Source organism: Scyliorhinus torazame, chromosome 5 (genome assembly GCF_047496885.1).
Source record: "Scyliorhinus torazame isolate Kashiwa2021f chromosome 5, sScyTor2.1, whole genome shotgun sequence".
In the NCBI taxonomy this organism is placed as follows: Eukaryota; Metazoa; Chordata; class Chondrichthyes; order Carcharhiniformes; family Scyliorhinidae; genus Scyliorhinus; species Scyliorhinus torazame.
The window spans coordinates 170,067,329-170,083,434 of record NC_092711.1 but is presented as its reverse complement, the minus strand read 5'-3'; the positions used below and the strand labels follow the sequence as shown (position 1 = coordinate 170,083,434).

The following is a 16,106-nucleotide window of genomic DNA, read 5'->3' as shown; positions in this document are numbered from 1 at the left end:
GAATCCAACCCCTGTCACCACTTGTGAATATGCTGGTGTCTCTGCAGGTTACATAACAGAGTGAATCTCTTCCCACACATGGGGCAAGGGAACGGTCTCTCACCGGTGTGAACTCGCTGGTGTCTCATCATAGATGTTGAATGATTGAAACGCTTTCCACACATGGAGCAGGTGAATGGTCTCTCCTCAGTGTGAACTCGTCGGTGTGTCAGCAGATTGGATGAATCACTGAATCCCCTCCCACACTCCGAGCAGGTGAATGGCTTTTCCCCACTGTGAACGCGCTGGTGTGTCAGCAAGTGGAATAACCGAGAGAATGCTTTCCCACAAACAGTGCAAGTGAATGACCTCTCCCCAGTGTGAACTCGCTGGTGTGTCAGCATGTGAGATGAATTACTGAATCCCTTTCCACACACAGAGCAAGTGAACGGCTTCTCCCCAGTGTGAACTCGTTGGTGTTCCAGCAGGTGGGATGACTGAATGAATCTCTTCCCACACACCGAGCAGGTGAACGGTCTCTCCCCAGTGTGGATTCGCTGGTGTCTATGCAGGGTGGATACGTCACTGAATCCCTTTCCACACTCAGAGCAAACGAACGGCTTCTCCCCAGTGTGAACACGCTGGTGTGTCAGCAGGTGGGATAACTGACGAAATCCCTTCCCACATTGAGAGCAGTTGAACGGCCTCTCCCCAGTGTGACTGCGTTGATGGATTTCCAGCTTTGATGGGAAATTGAATCCCTTCCCACAGTCTCCACATTTCCAAGGTTTCTCCATGGGGCAGGTGTCCATGACCCTCCAAATTTGATGATCGGTTTAAGCCTTCTCCACACACACAAGACTGGTACTGTCTCTTCCCACTGTAAATGGTGCAGTGTTTTTCAGACTGTTTAACTGGTTAAAGGTCTTTCCACAGTCCGTTCTCTGGAACACTCTCACTCGGGTGTGTGTGTCTCGGTGCTTTTCCAGTCATACTGATGTTTAAAATCTTTGAAGCTGACAGATCGGACAAACATTTCTCCTTCTAGATTCGAAGGCCGATGAGATTCAGGTCCCAAGGAATCGAGTGACTCTGACAGATACCAGATGTGACGTTTGCGATTTCTGTCAAAGGTGGATGATATTCACCATGCAAAAACTGCATGACTGTCAGATCTTGATGTGACGTCTGGTTTGAGATTTCAGTCTGAAATCCTCCCTTACCTGTGTCCTGTAAAATGGATTTACAAAAGTCATCACTGTCAGTACAGAAAAGAAATTGAGAAAAATGTTAGTTTCTATGGAACATTTTTCCTCTCTCATTCCCCAAAGCTGTAAGTCTCCATCCCACACACTTTCTCTCCATTCTCACTCTGCTGTATCTAATCTTCACCCTCCCAATTCTCCTGAAGGTGCTAATTCAGGCTGATTGACAGATCCATGCTCACTACTTCCTGTCCTGGACACAGAGAGCTGAAAATCTTCTTTCAGGCTGCCAGACATATGTCTATATTACTGGACTAAAAATGTGTTTAATATACAAACTGGATTCACATATTTTCCCTTCAGTTGCTGCAAGTCACCAATATCCTACCAGAATGAGAAAAGAAATGGAAAGGGGAAACATTGATTCCTCCCAGATGTTGACCAGAGGAGGAACTTTTAAACTGTAACTCATTGTCCAACTTCCGCCCTGTGACGTCACAGTAGAGCCCTGACGGAATCAGCCAATAGGAATCACTATGCTTCGCGGTGACGTCTTCGGGGTCACCTGCGCAGACCCGGCATGCGGACACGGGAGCCACGCCCCGCCCCTCGACACCTCCTCGAGATAAGGTTTCCAGGCAACCGGCTGACGGCTCTGGCTTGAGCGAGAAGCCGCTCGGTGATCTCCCTCCCGGCTCGTGACTGGGCATGTCCAAGGAAGAGGGGAAGCTGCGCATGTGCGAGGAGGACCCACCCCTTGACCTTCCTGCTGAGGTCTTGCCCAATGGGAGGACCGGAAGACGCTGGTCCTCCAGTCAATCATGGCGAGGACATTGAGTGATAAAAGATGGAGCTCCACAATGATTCAAACTTCCTCCTGTCTCCAACATCTGTGAGTAAAACACTTTCTTTTCTCCCCCGTTCCATTTCTTTTCTCATTCTGACCTTCAAGTGGTCACTTGCAGCAACTGAAGGGAAAGGAAGTGAATCCAGGGAGGGCGCAGACTCTGGAAAGGTTGGCTCAGGTCTCTCTCTCTTAAAGACATTGACATCCTTTGCTCCCTCAGCTTGACACATTTATTTGTCTGGCTAAAGGATGGTCTCTTTCCCAATGTTCACAATTAAAGGGCTGGTTTCCCCAGGAGATGGCTGACATTCAAGGAGACAGTAAATTAATATCGGACAGAGATATGTCGAGATATGACTTTGAAATATATTGCCATCCTTTACTGTCACTGGGGCAACAGCCCGGAACTCCCTCCCTAACAACACAGTACCTACACCTCAAGGACTGCAGCGGTTTAAGAAGGCAACTCACCACCACTTTCTGAAGGGCAACTAGGAATGGGCAATATGTGCTTGCCTAATCAACGACGCCGACATCCCGTAACTTAATTTTTAAAAAGTGTTATATGGTACATATTAGATATATTATTTACGGTTCTATAATAAAATACATTTATTATTTCCAGTTGTGTAATATTGTGCTGTAGGTACGTTATGTATTTCCAGCCATCTCTTTCCTCAGAGGGTTGTTAGTCTCTGGATTTCTCTTCCAAAGGGACCAGTGGAGTCGGGGTGGTCACTGAATATATTCAAGGATGAGTTGGACAGATTTCTGATTGACATGTGAGCCAAGGGTTATGGGGAACAGGTAGGAAAATGGAGAGAAAACTAAGATGAGGGATTTCTTCACTCAATTGTGTTTGCCAGCATTGACAAAGAGTCATCGGACTCGAACGTTAGCTCTTTTCTCTCCCTACAGATGCTGCCAGACTTGCTGAGATTTTCCAGCATTTTCTCTTTCGTTTTGGATTCCAGCATCCGCAGTAATTTGCTTTTCTTCATTCAATGATGTGATTAAGCTTTGGAATTCTCTACCCCAGAGGACTGTGACGCCTCAGTTATCAAGGCACAGATTGATAGGTTGTGAAGATAGGTAGGGATATGGGGGATAGTGTGGAAAAGTAGTTCTGAGGGCCAATGATCTCATTGAATGGTTGAGCAGGTTCGATGGACTAAACGGCTGGCTGCAGCTCCTATTTGTTATGATCTCTGTGTCCGGGACAGCAAGCAGTGAGCATGGATCTGTCAATCAGCCTGAATCGGCACCTTCAGGAGAATTGAGAGGGTGAATATTAGATACAGCAGCGTGAGAATGGAGGGAGAGTGTGTGGGGTGGAGATTTACAGCTTTTGGGGAATGAGTGAGAAAAAAATGTACTATAGAAACTAGAATTGTCTGTGCTGAATTTCTATCATGTACTGACTGGATGACTTTTGTAAGTTGTTCCAGGATATTAGACGGTGAGGAATTACAGACAGAAATCCCAAATGTCACATCTCTATCTGACACTCAATTCTTTGAATCTGGAAGGAGAGTGTTTGTCCGATCTGTTGGCTTCAAAAGATTTTAAACATCAAAGTGACTGGAAAAGCATTGAGACACACATACCCGAGTGAGAGTGTTCCAGAGCAATGACTGTGGAAAGAGCTTTAACCAGTTACACAGCCTCAAAAAAAACACACCATTCACAGCGTTTGTTCTGTGTGGTAGGAGGAGGTGGGGAGGCTGCAGAAAGATTTAGACAGTTTAGGAGAGTGGTCCAAGAAATGGCTGATGAAATTCAACGTGGGCAAGTGCGAGGTCTTGCACTTTGGAAAAAAGAATAGTGGCATGGACTATTTTCTAAACGGTGACAAAATTCATAATTCTGAAGTGCAAAGGGACTTGGGAGTCCTAGTCCAGGATTCTCTAAAGGTAAACTTGCAGGTTGAGTCCGTAATTAAGAAAGCAAATGCAATGTTGTCATTCATCTCAAGAGGCTTGGAATATAAAAGCAGGGATGTACTTCTGAAGCTATATAAAGCATTAGTTAGTATCCATTTAGATTACTGTGAGCAATTTTGGGCCCCACACCTCAGGAAGGACATACTGGCACTGGAGCGGGTCCAGCGGAGATTCACACGGATGATCCCAGGAATGGTAGGCCTAACATACGATGGAACGTCTGAGGATCCTGGGATTATATTCATTGGAGTTTAGGAGGTTGAGGGGAGATCTAATAGAAACTTACAAGATAATGAATGGCTTAGATAGGGTGGATGTAGGGAAGTTGTTTCCATTAGCAGGGGAGACTAGGACCCGGGGGCACAGCCTTAGAATAAAAGGGAGTCACTTTAGAACAGAGATGAGGAGAAATTTATTTAGCCAGAGAGTGGTGGGTCTGTGGAATTCATTGCCACAGAGGGCGGTGGAGGCCGGGACGTTGAGTGTCTTTAAGACAGAAGTTGATAAATTCTTGATTTCTCGAGGAATTAAGGGCTATGGAGAGAGAGCGGGTAAATGGAGTTGAAATCAGCCATGATTGAATGGTGGAGTGGACTCGATGGGCCGAATGGCCTTACTTCCGCTCCTATGTCTTATGGTGTGTGGATGAGGCTTCAACTGATTGTCCAACCTGAAGAGACAAAAGGAGACCAAATACATGGGGAAACGGTGGAAATGTGGGGACGATGGGAAGGGATGCAGAGCCCCATCAGAGCTGGAATCTCATTGGTGCTGCTCCCAATGTGGGAAGGGATTCAGTGAAACATCTATCCTGTGGATACATCAGCAAGTTCACAGTGGGGAGAGGCCATTTATATGCTTGGTGTGTATGGGAAAATATTCACTCTGTCATCCATCCTGCTGATGCACCAACGTGTTCACGCTGGGGATTACTACTATTTTGGTCATTTTATGAACTTCTTCCTTTGATCTAATAGAATCTTTAATTTTTCTTGTTAGTCATGGTTGCATCACTTTTCCTGTTGGAATTTCGTCCCTTAAAGGAATCTATATTTGATGATAATATGTAATGATTCCTTAAATGGTAGTGATTGCCTGTCCATCATAATACCTTTATTGAAAGTTCCCAGTCCAGAACAGACAACTTGCCCCTCATAACTTAACAGTTCCTTCTGTGAGAAACACCCGGATAGATCTTCAGTGAATCCCTTTCCACATTGAGAGCGGGTGAACAACCTCACCTTAGTGTGAACGCGTTGATGAATTTCCAACACAGGTGGGAATCTGAATCCCTTCCCACAGTCCCAACATTTCCATGGTTTCTTCATGTTGTGGCTCCTTGTATCTCTCAAGGTCAGACAATTCATTGAAGCCTCGTCCACACTGTCATGTGAGGGTCCCTTTAAGAAAAGTGTGTTTTATCAAATGGCTGCAGTGATGTCACTGTGTGGGTGGAGCTGGGCTGTGATTCTGACTTTTACTTTCGTTTTGAGCTGGAAGCTGCTTTGTGCCTCTGAGATTTTTGGTTTCATTTTCAGTTGGGAGCTGCATTCAAACAAACAAAGTGTATTTTTGGTCGCTCTCTCTGCATGCTAAAGAAGGTCTCCAGACCACTTGATAACTTCAAAGTAATACCTGTTTTCTGTAAGTAATTCAAACCTACAGTTTTGTAGGAAAAAAGGGTGTTTGGCTAAGGAATGTTGTTAGGAAAGTTATTAAGGGTTACCTATAGAATACTCTACCTTTGGGGGAGTATTTGTGTTGGTAGTTGATAAGATGTTTACTCTGTGTTTATAAAATGTTAACTGAATTCATAGAATAAACATTGTTTTGTTTAAAAATACTTAAGATCTTTGTTGCATAACACCTGGAAAGTGGGTCCTTGTGCTCCTCATAACCAAAATCTAATAAACGTTGTAGGTCAGGTAAACTCCATGATATACTTTGGTGTTCTCGAAACCCTGGCCCATAACACACAGAACATGGGTATAGTCTTTCTCCATTGTGAATGGTGCGATGTTTTCTCAGTCAGTGCTCTGGTGGCACAATGGCTAGCATAGCCTCTTCACAGCACCAGGGACCCGGGTTCAATTCTGGCTTGTGTCACTGTCTGTGTGGAGTTTGCACATTGTCCCTGTGTCTGCGTGGGTTTCTTCTGGGTGCTCCAGTTTCCTCTCACAGTCCAAAGATGTGCAGGTTAGGTGGGGTTATGGGGATAGGGTGGGAGAGTGGGCCTAGGAAGGGTGCTCTTTCAGAGGGTCGGTGCAGACTTGATAGGCTGAATGGCCTCTTTCTGCACTGTAAGGATTCAGTGGTTCTATGGTATCAGTTAGGACGATGAGTCTGATGAACAATAATCATGAGGAAGTGACACCACAATGAGAAAGTGACATCACACATCAATCGTGACTCATTTAACCAATCAGGGACTGATCATGGGCTTCTTGGGCCAATCAAACCACAGGATACTCCCGATCATGCGTAGAGGTAGGTACTAGAAAGGGTTAATGAGCTACAATTCTCTGGAGCTCGGTGCACAACACATGAAGTAAGAATATAGATTTCAGTCAACAGAACGAGACATCACCAGTCACCCGGAAGTCGAGAGCTGGTGATCCAGAGTGAATGGACTGATCCACTGCTTTTGTTAATTATTGTGATTTTGTATAATTAATTTAATAAATTCTGTGACAACATTCTTGTACCTGGAATGGTCTGTAACTAGTCAGGAGCTGCAGGTAACTTTCACAACACATTCTGACGTGTAATTGATTTGAGTGTTACAATTGAGATTGGAGCCAAACCCGGATCTTACAATAGGATCGAATTTCACATTCTGTTTGGGTAACCTGCACTAACAGTGATGGCTTTTGTAAACTCCTTTTACAGGATATTAGAAGGGGAGGAGTTACAGACAGAAATTTCACACCAAACATCACGTCAAGATCTGACAGAGTCACTCGATTCATGGGAGCTGAATATCATTGACCTTTGAATTTAGAATGAGAAATGTTTGTCTGTTCTTCTGTTGAAAGAGATTTTTAAACATCACTCAGTGTACAGGCACTGAGACAGGCTCCTGCCAGTGAGAGGCATCACTAAAAACAACCATTCTATATTCTTCAGCTCACCCAAATATGGAAATTTCCGCACACATTTCTCCATCTTGTATTTTTTAACGTTTTAATGTGGCAGGGGGATGGGAACCGATGCAGGAAGTTGGAAGGTAGTAAAACAGGAACAGAAACAAAAGGCAGTAAGGGGGAAAGTGTAAGGCAGAGAAGCCATAGTCAAAAATCAAAAAGGGCGACAGTACAAGGTACAGTGAGTGAGGGGAGCTCAGTGAATAGGACCAGGAATACTAAAAGGAATAAAACGGGAAGTGAAAACATTAATGGTAAGCGACGCGGCAGGTTGTTACATGAAGATATGGGTTCAACGACAAGGAAAATTAGGAGAAAGGTTAAGAGGAAATATAACTTAGGAGAGGTTACTGATCGAGGTGTTAAGGTTCAGAACAGAGGTAAAAAAGCCAACATAAGTGTACTTTACCCGAATGCTCGTAGTATTCGGAATAAGGTAAATGAGTTGATGGCGCAAATCATCGTGAATGACTATGATTTAGTGGCCATTACTGAAACATGGTTAAAGGATGGTCACGACTGGGAGTTAAATATCCGAGGGTATCAAACTTTCCGGAAGGACAGAGTGGATGGTAAGGGAGGTGGTGCAGCTCTGTTATTTAAGGATGACATCCGGGCAACAGTAAGGGATGACATTGGTGCTATGGAGGATAAGGCTGAATCCATTTGGGTGGAAAACAGGAATAGTAAGGCGAAAAAGTCACTGATAGGAGTAGTCTATCGGCCACCAAATAGTAACATTATGGTGGGGCAGGCAATAAACAAAGAAATAACTGATGCATGTAGAAATGGTACAGCAGTTATCATAGGGGATTTTAATCTACATGTCGATTGGCTTAACAAGGTCGGTCAAGGCAGCCTTGAGGAGGAGTTTATAGAATGTATCCGCGATAGTTTCCTAGAACAGTATGTAATGGAACCTACGAGGGAACAAGCGGTCCTAGATCTGGTCCTGTGTAATGAGACAGGATTGATTCAGGATCTCATAGTTAGGGATACTCTCGGAAGGAGCGATCATAATATGGTGGAATTTAAAATACAGATGGAGGGTGAGAAGGTAAAATCAAGCACTAGTGTTTTGTGCTTAAACAAAGGAGATTACAATGGGATGAGAGAAGAACTAGCTAAGGTAGACTGGGAGCAAAGACTTTATGGTGAAACAGTTGAGGACCAGTGGAGAACCTTCCAAGTGATTTTTCACAGTGCTCAGCAAAGGTTTATACCAACAAAAAGGAAGGACGGTAAAAATAGGGAAAATCGACCGTGGATATCTAAGGAAATAAGGGAGAGTATCAAATTGAAGGAAAAAACATACAAAGTAGCAAAGATCAGTGGGAGACTAGAGGACTGGGAAATCTTTAGGGGGCAACAGAAAGCTACTAAAAAAGCTATAAAGAAGAGTAAGATAGATTATGAGAGTAAACTTGCTCAGAATATAAAAACAGATAGTAAAAGTTTCTACAAATATATAAAACAAAAAAGAGTGGCTAAGGTAAATATTGGTCCTTTAGAGGATGAGAAGGCAGATTTAATAGTGGGAGATGAGGAAATGGCTGAGGAACTGAACAGGTTTTTTGGGGTCGGTCTTCACAGTGGAAGACACAAATAACATGTCAGTGACTGATGGAAATGAGGCTATGACAGTGAGGACCTTGCGAGGATTGTTATCACCAAGGAGATAGTGATGGGCAAGCTAATGGGGCTAAAGGTAGACAAGTCTCCCGGACCTGATGGAATGCATCCCAGAGTGCTCAAAGAGATGGCTAGGGAAATTGCAAATGCACTAGTGATAATTTGCCAAAATTCACTAGACTCTGGGGTGGTCCCGGCAGATTGGAAATTAGCAAACGTGACACCACTGTTTAAAAAAGGAGGTAGGCAGAAAGCGGGCAATTATAGGCCAGTGAGCTTAACTTCGGTAGTAGGGAAGATGCTGGAATCGATCATCAAGGAAGAAATAGCGAGGGATCTGGATGGAAATTGTCCCATTGGGCAGACGCAGCATGGGTTCATAAAGGGCAGGTCGTGCCTGACTAATTTAGTGGAATTTTTTGAGGACATTAACAGTGCGGTAGATAACGGGGAGCCAATGGATGTGGTATATCTGGATTTCCAGAAAGCCTTTGACAAGGTGCCACACAAAAGGTTACTGCACAAGATAAAGATGCATGGCATTAAGGGGAAAGTAGTAGCATGGATGGAGGATTGATAAATTAATAGAAAGCAAAGAGTGGGGATTAATGGGTGTTTCTCTGGTTGGCAATCAGTAGCTCGTAGTGTCCCTCAGGGATCAGTGTTGGGCCCACAACTGTTCACAATTTACATAGATGATTTGGAGTTGGGGACCAAGGGCAATGTGTCCAAGTTTGCAGTCGACACTAAGATAAGTGGTAAAGCAAAAAGTGCAGAGGATACTGGAAGTCTGCAGAGGGATTTGGATAGGCTAAGTGAATGGGCTAGGGTCTGGCAGATGGAATACAATGTTGACAAATGTGAAGTTATCCATTTTGGTAGGAATAACAGCAAAAGGGATTATTATTTAAATGATAAAATATTAAAACATGCTGCTGTGCAGAGAGACCTGGGTGTGCTAGTGCATGAGTCGCAAAAAGTTGGTTTACAGGTGCAACAGGTGATTAAGAAGGCAAATGGAATTTTGTCCTTCATTGCTAGAGGGATGGAGTTTAAGACTAGGGAGGTTAGTGAGGCCACACCTGGAGTATTGTGTTCAGTTTTGGTCTCCTTACTTGAGAAAGGACGTCCTGGCACTGGAGGGTGTGCAGAGGAGATTCACTAGGTTAATCTCAGAGCTGAAGGGGTTGGATTACAAGGAGAGCTTGAGTGGACTGGGACTGTACTCGTTGGAATTTAGAAGGATGAGGGGGGATCTTATAGAAACATATAAAATTATGAAGGGAATAGATAGGATAGATGTGGGCAGGTTGTTTCCATTGGCGGGTGAAAGCAGAACGAGAGGGCATAGCCTCAAAATAAGGGGAAGTAGATTTAGGACTGAGTTTAGGAGGAGCTTCTTCACCCAAAGGGTTGTGTATCTATGGAATTCCTTGCCCAGTGAAGCAGTAGAGGCTCCTTCATTAAATGTTTTTAAGATAAAGATAGATAGTTTTTTGAAGAATAAAGGGATTAAGAGTTATGGTGTTCGGGCCGGAAAATGGAGCTGAGTCCACAAAAGATCAGCCATGATCTCATTGAATGGTGGAGCAGGCTTGAGGGGCCAGGTGGCCTACTCCTGCTCCTAGTTCTTATGTTATGTTATTATTTTTTTTTTTTAAATAATATTTTATTGAAAATTTTTGGTCAACCAACACAGTACATTGTGCATCCTTTACACAACATTGGAACAATACAGATAATAATGACCTTTTAAAATTTAAACAAAAACAACAACAAATAAATAAATATTAAATAACAAAAAATAAAAACTAGCCCTAATTGGCAACTGCCTTGTCTCAGGCCACACCCATCCCCCCCCCCCCATCCCTCCCCCACCCCCCCCCCCCAAGTCCTGGGCCGCTGCTGCTGCCTTCTTTGTTCTCCCCTATCTATCTTTCCGCAAGATATTCGACGAACGGTTGCCACCGCCTAGTAAACCCTTGAGCCGACCCCCTTAGGACGAACTTAATCCGCTCTAACTTTATGAACCCCGCCATATCATTTATCCAGGTCTCCACCCCCGGGGGCTTGGCTTCTTTCCACATTAGCAATATTCTGCGCCGGGCTACTAGGGACGCAAAGGCCAAAACATCGGCCTCTTTCGCCTCCTGCACTCCCGGCTCTTGTGCAACCCCAAATATAGCCAACCCCCAGCTTGGTTCGACCCGGACTCCTACTACTTTCGAAAGCACCTTTGTCACCCCCATCCAAAACCCCTGTAGTGCCGGGCATGACCAAAACATATGGGTATGATTCGCTGGGCTTCTCGAGCACCTCGCACACCTATCCTCCACCCCAAAAAATTTACTGAGCCGTGTTCCAGTCATATGTGCCCTGTGTAATACCTTAAACTGAATCAGGCTTAGCCTGGCGCACGAGGACGACGAGTTTACCCTGTTTAGGGCATCTGCCCACATCCCCTCCTCAATCTCCTCCCCTAGCTCTTCTTCCCATTTCCCTTTTAGTTCGTCCATCATAGTCTCCCCTTCGTCTCTCATTTCCCTATATATATCCGACACCTTACCGTCCCCCACCCATTTCTTTGAGATGACTCTGTCCTGCACCTCTTGTGTCGGGAGCTGCGGGAATTCCCTCACCTGTTGCCTCGCAAAAGCCCTCAATTGCATGTACCTGAATGCATTCCCTTGGGGCAACCCATATTTCTCGGTCAGCACTCCCAGACTCGCAAACTTCCCATCCACAAATAGATCTTTCAATTGCGTTATACCTGCTCTTTGCCACATTCCATATCCCCCATCCATTCCCCCCGGGGCAAACCTATGGTTGTTTCTTATCGGGGACCCCCCCAGTGCTCCGGTCTTTCCCCTATGTCGTCTCCACTGTCCCCAAATCTTCAGTGTAGCTACCACCACCGGACTCGTGGTATAGTTCCTTGGTGAGAACGGCAATGGGGCTGTCACCATAGCCTGCAGGCTGGTCCCCCTACAGGACGCCCTCTCTAATCTCTTCCACGCCGCTCCTTCCTCCTCTCCCATCCACTTACTCACCATTGAAATATTAGCGGCCCAATAATACTCACTTAGGCTCGGTAGTGCCAGCGCCCCCCTATCCCTACTACGCTGTAAGAATCCCTTCCTCACTCTCGGAGTCTTCCCGGCCCAAACAAAACCCATGATACTCTTTTCTATCCTTTTGAAAAAAGCCTTCGTGATCACCACCGGGAGACACTGAAACACAAAGAGGAATCTCGGGAGGACCACCATCTTAACCGCCTGCACCCTCCCTGCCATTGACAATGCTACCATATCCCATCTCTTGAAATCTTCCACCATCTGTTCCACCAACCGCGTCAAATTTAGCCTGTGCAATGTGCCCCAATTCTTAGCTATCTGGATCCCCAGGTAACGAAAGTCTCTTGTTACCTTCCTCAACGGTAGGTCTTCTATTTCTCTACTCTGCTCCCCTGGATGCACCACAAACAGCTCACTCTTCCCCATGTTCAATTTATACCCTGAAAAATCCCCAAACTCCCCAAGTATCCGCATTATTTCTGGCATCCCCTCCGCTGGATCCGCCACATATAGTAGCAGATCATCCGCATATAAAGATACCCGGTGTTCTTCTCCTCCCCTAAGTATTCCCCTCCATCCCTTGGAACCTCTCAGCGCTATCGCCAGGGGCTCAATCGCCAGTGCAAACAGTAATGGGGACAGAGGACATCCCTGCCTTGTCCCTCTATGGAGCCGAAAATATGCCGATCCCCGTCCATTCGTGACCACACTCGCCACTGGGGCCCTATACAACAGCTGCACCCATCTAACATACCCCTCTCCGAACCCAAATCTCCTCAACACCTCCCACAGATAATCCCACTCCACTCTATCAAATGCTTTCTCGGCATCCATCGCCACTACTATCTCCGTTTCACCCTCTGGTGGGGCCATCATCATTACCCCTAACAACCTCCGTATGTTCGTGTTCAGCTGTCTCCCCTTCACAAACCCAGTTTGGTCCTCATGAACCACCCCCGGGACACATTCCTCTATTCTCATTGCCATTACCTTGGCCAAGACCTTGGCATCTACATTGAGGAGGGAGATTGGTCTGTAGGACCCGCATTGTAGCGGATCCTTTTCCTTCTTTAAAAGAAGCGATATCGTTGCTTCAGACATAGTCGGGGGCAGTTGTCCCCTTTCCTTTGCCTCGTTAAAGGTCCTCGTCAGTAGCGGGGCGAGCAAGTCCAAATATTTTCTGTAAAATTCAACTGGGAATCCGTCCGGTCCCGGGGCCTTTCCCATCTGCATGTTCCTAATTCCTTTCACCACTTCTTCTACCGTGATCTGTGCTCCCAATCCCATCCTTTCCTGCTCTTCCACCTTGGGAATTTCCAGCCGATCCAAAAACTCCATCATTCTCTCCCTCCCATCCGGGGGTTGAGCTTCATACAATTTTTTATAAAATGTCTTAAACACTTCATTCACTCTCTCCGCTCCCCGCTCCGTCTCTCCATCTTCGTCTCTCACCCCCCCCTATTTCCCTCGCTGCTCCCCTTTTCCTCAATTGGTGTGCCAGCAATCTGCTCGCCTTCTCTCCATATTCATACTGTACACCCTGCGCCTTCCTCCATTGTGCCTCTGCAGTGCCTGTGGTCAGCAAGTCAAATTCCACATGCAGCCTTTGCCTTTCCCTATACAGTCCCTCCTCCGGTGCTTCCGCATACTGTCTGTCCACCCTCAAAAGTTCTTGCAACAACCGCTCCCGTTCCTTACTCTCCTGCTTCCCTTTATGTGTCCTTATTGATATCAGCTCCCCCCTAACCACCGCCTTCAACGCCTCCCAGACCACTCCCACCTGAACCTCCCCATTGTCATTGAGTTCCAAGTACTTTTCAATGCATCCCCTCACCCTTAAGCACACCCCCTCATCCGCCATTAGTCCCATGTCCATTCTCCAGGGTGGACGCCCTCTTGTTTCCTCCCCTATCTCCAAGTCTACCCAGTGTGGGGCATGATCCGAAATGGCTATAGCCGTATATTCCGTTCCCCTCACCCTCGGGATCAATGCCCTACCCAACACAAAAAAGTCTATGCGTGAATAGACTTTATGGACATAGGAGAAAAACGAGAACTCCTTACTCCTAGGTCTACTGAATCTCCACGGGTCCACCCCTCCCATCTGCTCCATAAAATCCTTAAGCACCTTGGCTGCTGCCGGCCTCCTACCAGTCCTGGACTTCGACCTATCCAGCCTTGGTTCCAACACCGTGTTAAAGTCTCCCCCCATTATCAGCTTTCCGGTCTCTAGGTCTGGGATGCATCCTAGCATTCGCCTCATAAAATTGGCATCGTCCCAATTCGGGGCATACACGTTTACCAACACCACCATCTCTCCCTGTAATTTGCCACTCACCATCACGTATCTGCCCCCGTTATCCGCCACTATAGTCTTTGCCTCGAACATTACCCGCTTCCCCACTAATATAGCCACCCCCCTGTTTTTCGCATCCAGCCCCGAATGGAACACATGCCCTACCCATCCTTTGCGCAACCTAACCTGATCTATCAGTTTCAGGTGCGTTTCCTGTAACATGGCCACATCTGCTTTAAGTTTCTTAAGGTGTGCGAGTACTCGTGCCCTCTTTATCGGCCCGTTAAGCCCCCTCACGTTCCACGTGATCAGCCGAGTTGGGGGGCTTCCCACCCCCCCCCCCCCCCCCCCCCCCCCCTTGCCGGTTAGCCATCATCTTTTTCCAGCTTCTCGCCCAGTTCCCACGCAGCTGTATTTCTCCCAGACGGTGCCCCCCCGCCCATCCTTTCCCGTACCCACTCCCCCCTTTCCCCAGCAGCAGCAACCCAGTAATTCCCCCCTCCCCCACCCCCCCCCCCCGCTAGACCCCCCGCTAGCGTAATTACTCCCCCCATGTTGCTCCCAGAAGTCAGCAAACTCTGGCTGACCTCGGCTTCCCCCCGTGATCACGGCTCGCCCCGTGCGGCGCCCCCTCCTTCCTGCTTCTCTATTCCCGCCATAATTATCATAGCGCGGAAACCAAGCCCGCGCCTCTCCCTCGGCCCCGCTTCCCATGGCCAACGCCCCATCTCCTCTCCCTCCCCACCTCCCCCCATCACCACCTGTGGGAGAAAGAAAAGTTACCATACTGCAGGATTAATCATACAATCCCTCTTCGCCCCCCCCCACTCGTCCCACCACTTTGTCCAAACGTTCATTTTCGTAGTCCAATCATTCCAATTTTTCTTCTACAATAAAAGTCCACGCTTCATCCGCCGTCTCAAAGTAGTGGTGCCTCCCTTGATATGTGACCCACAGTCTTGCCGGTTGCAGCATTCCAAACTTTATCTTTTTTTTGTGAAGTACCGCTTTGGCCCGATTAAAGCTCGCCCTCCTTCTCGCCACCTCCGCACTCCAATCTTGATAGACGCGGATCACCGCGTTCTCCCATTTACTACACCGAGTTTTCTTCGCCCATCTAAGGACCATTTCTCTATCCTTAAAACGGAGAAATCTCACCACTATGGCTCTGGGAGCTTCTCCTGCTCTCGGTCCTCGCACCATAACTCGGTATGCTCCCTCCACCTCCAACGGACCCGTCGGGGCCTCCACTCCCATTAACGAGTGCAGCATCGTGCTCACATATGCCCCGACGTCCGCCCCCTCCACACCTTCAGGAAGGCCAAGAATCCTCAAGTTGTTCCTCCTTGCGTTATTTTCCAGTGCCTCCAACCTCTCCACAGATCGTTTCTGGTGTGCCTCCTGTATCTCCGACTTCACCATCAGGCCCTGTATATCGTTTTCATTCTCTGCTGCTTTCGCCTTCACGACCCAAAGCTCCTGCTCCTGGGTCTTTTGTTCCTCTTTCAGCCCTTCAATCGCCTGTAATATTGGGGCCAACAACTCTTTCTTCATTTCCTTTTTTATCTCCTCCACGCAGCGTTTCAAAAACTCTTGTTGTTCAGGGCCCCATATGAAACTGCCACCTTCCGACGCCATCTTGGTTTCTGCTTGCCTTCCTTGCCGTTGTTCCAAAGGATCCGCTGCAATCCGGCCACTTTCCTCTCCTTTTTCCATCCGTGTCCAGGGGGAACACCCTTCTGGTTTACCGCACGGTGTTTTCAGCCGTTAAAATTGCCGTTGGGGCTCCTATCAAGAGCCCAAAAGTCCGTTTCACAGGGAGCTGCCGAAACGTGCGACTCAGCTGGTCATCGCCGCACCCGGAAACATGTTATGTTCTTATAACTGACACAGCGGCATGGAGGCACAGTGGTTAGTACTGTTGCATCACAGCTCCAGGGACCCGGTTCAATTCCCGGCTTAGGTCACTGTCTGTGCAGAGTCGCCA

At 46.9% G+C, this 16,106-nt stretch overlaps 2 protein-coding genes across 2 annotated transcripts in view; one reads left to right on the top strand and one right to left on the bottom strand.

The window, feature by feature from the left end:
• Positions 1 to 16,106, top strand: part of LOC140420588 (uncharacterized) — a 282,147-nt gene that overhangs the window by 69,504 nt on the left and 196,537 nt on the right. The gene's annotated exons all lie outside the window — the stretch shown is intronic.
• LOC140420604 (uncharacterized) overlaps positions 1 to 16,106 on the bottom strand; it is a 139,412-nt gene that overhangs the window by 14,017 nt on the left and 109,289 nt on the right. Inside the window, exon 3 of the mRNA XM_072504603.1 lies at positions 104 to 774. Within this exon, the coding sequence (XP_072360704.1) occupies positions 104 to 774 (671 nt within the window). The remainder of the gene's footprint in view (positions 1 to 103; positions 775 to 16,106) is intronic.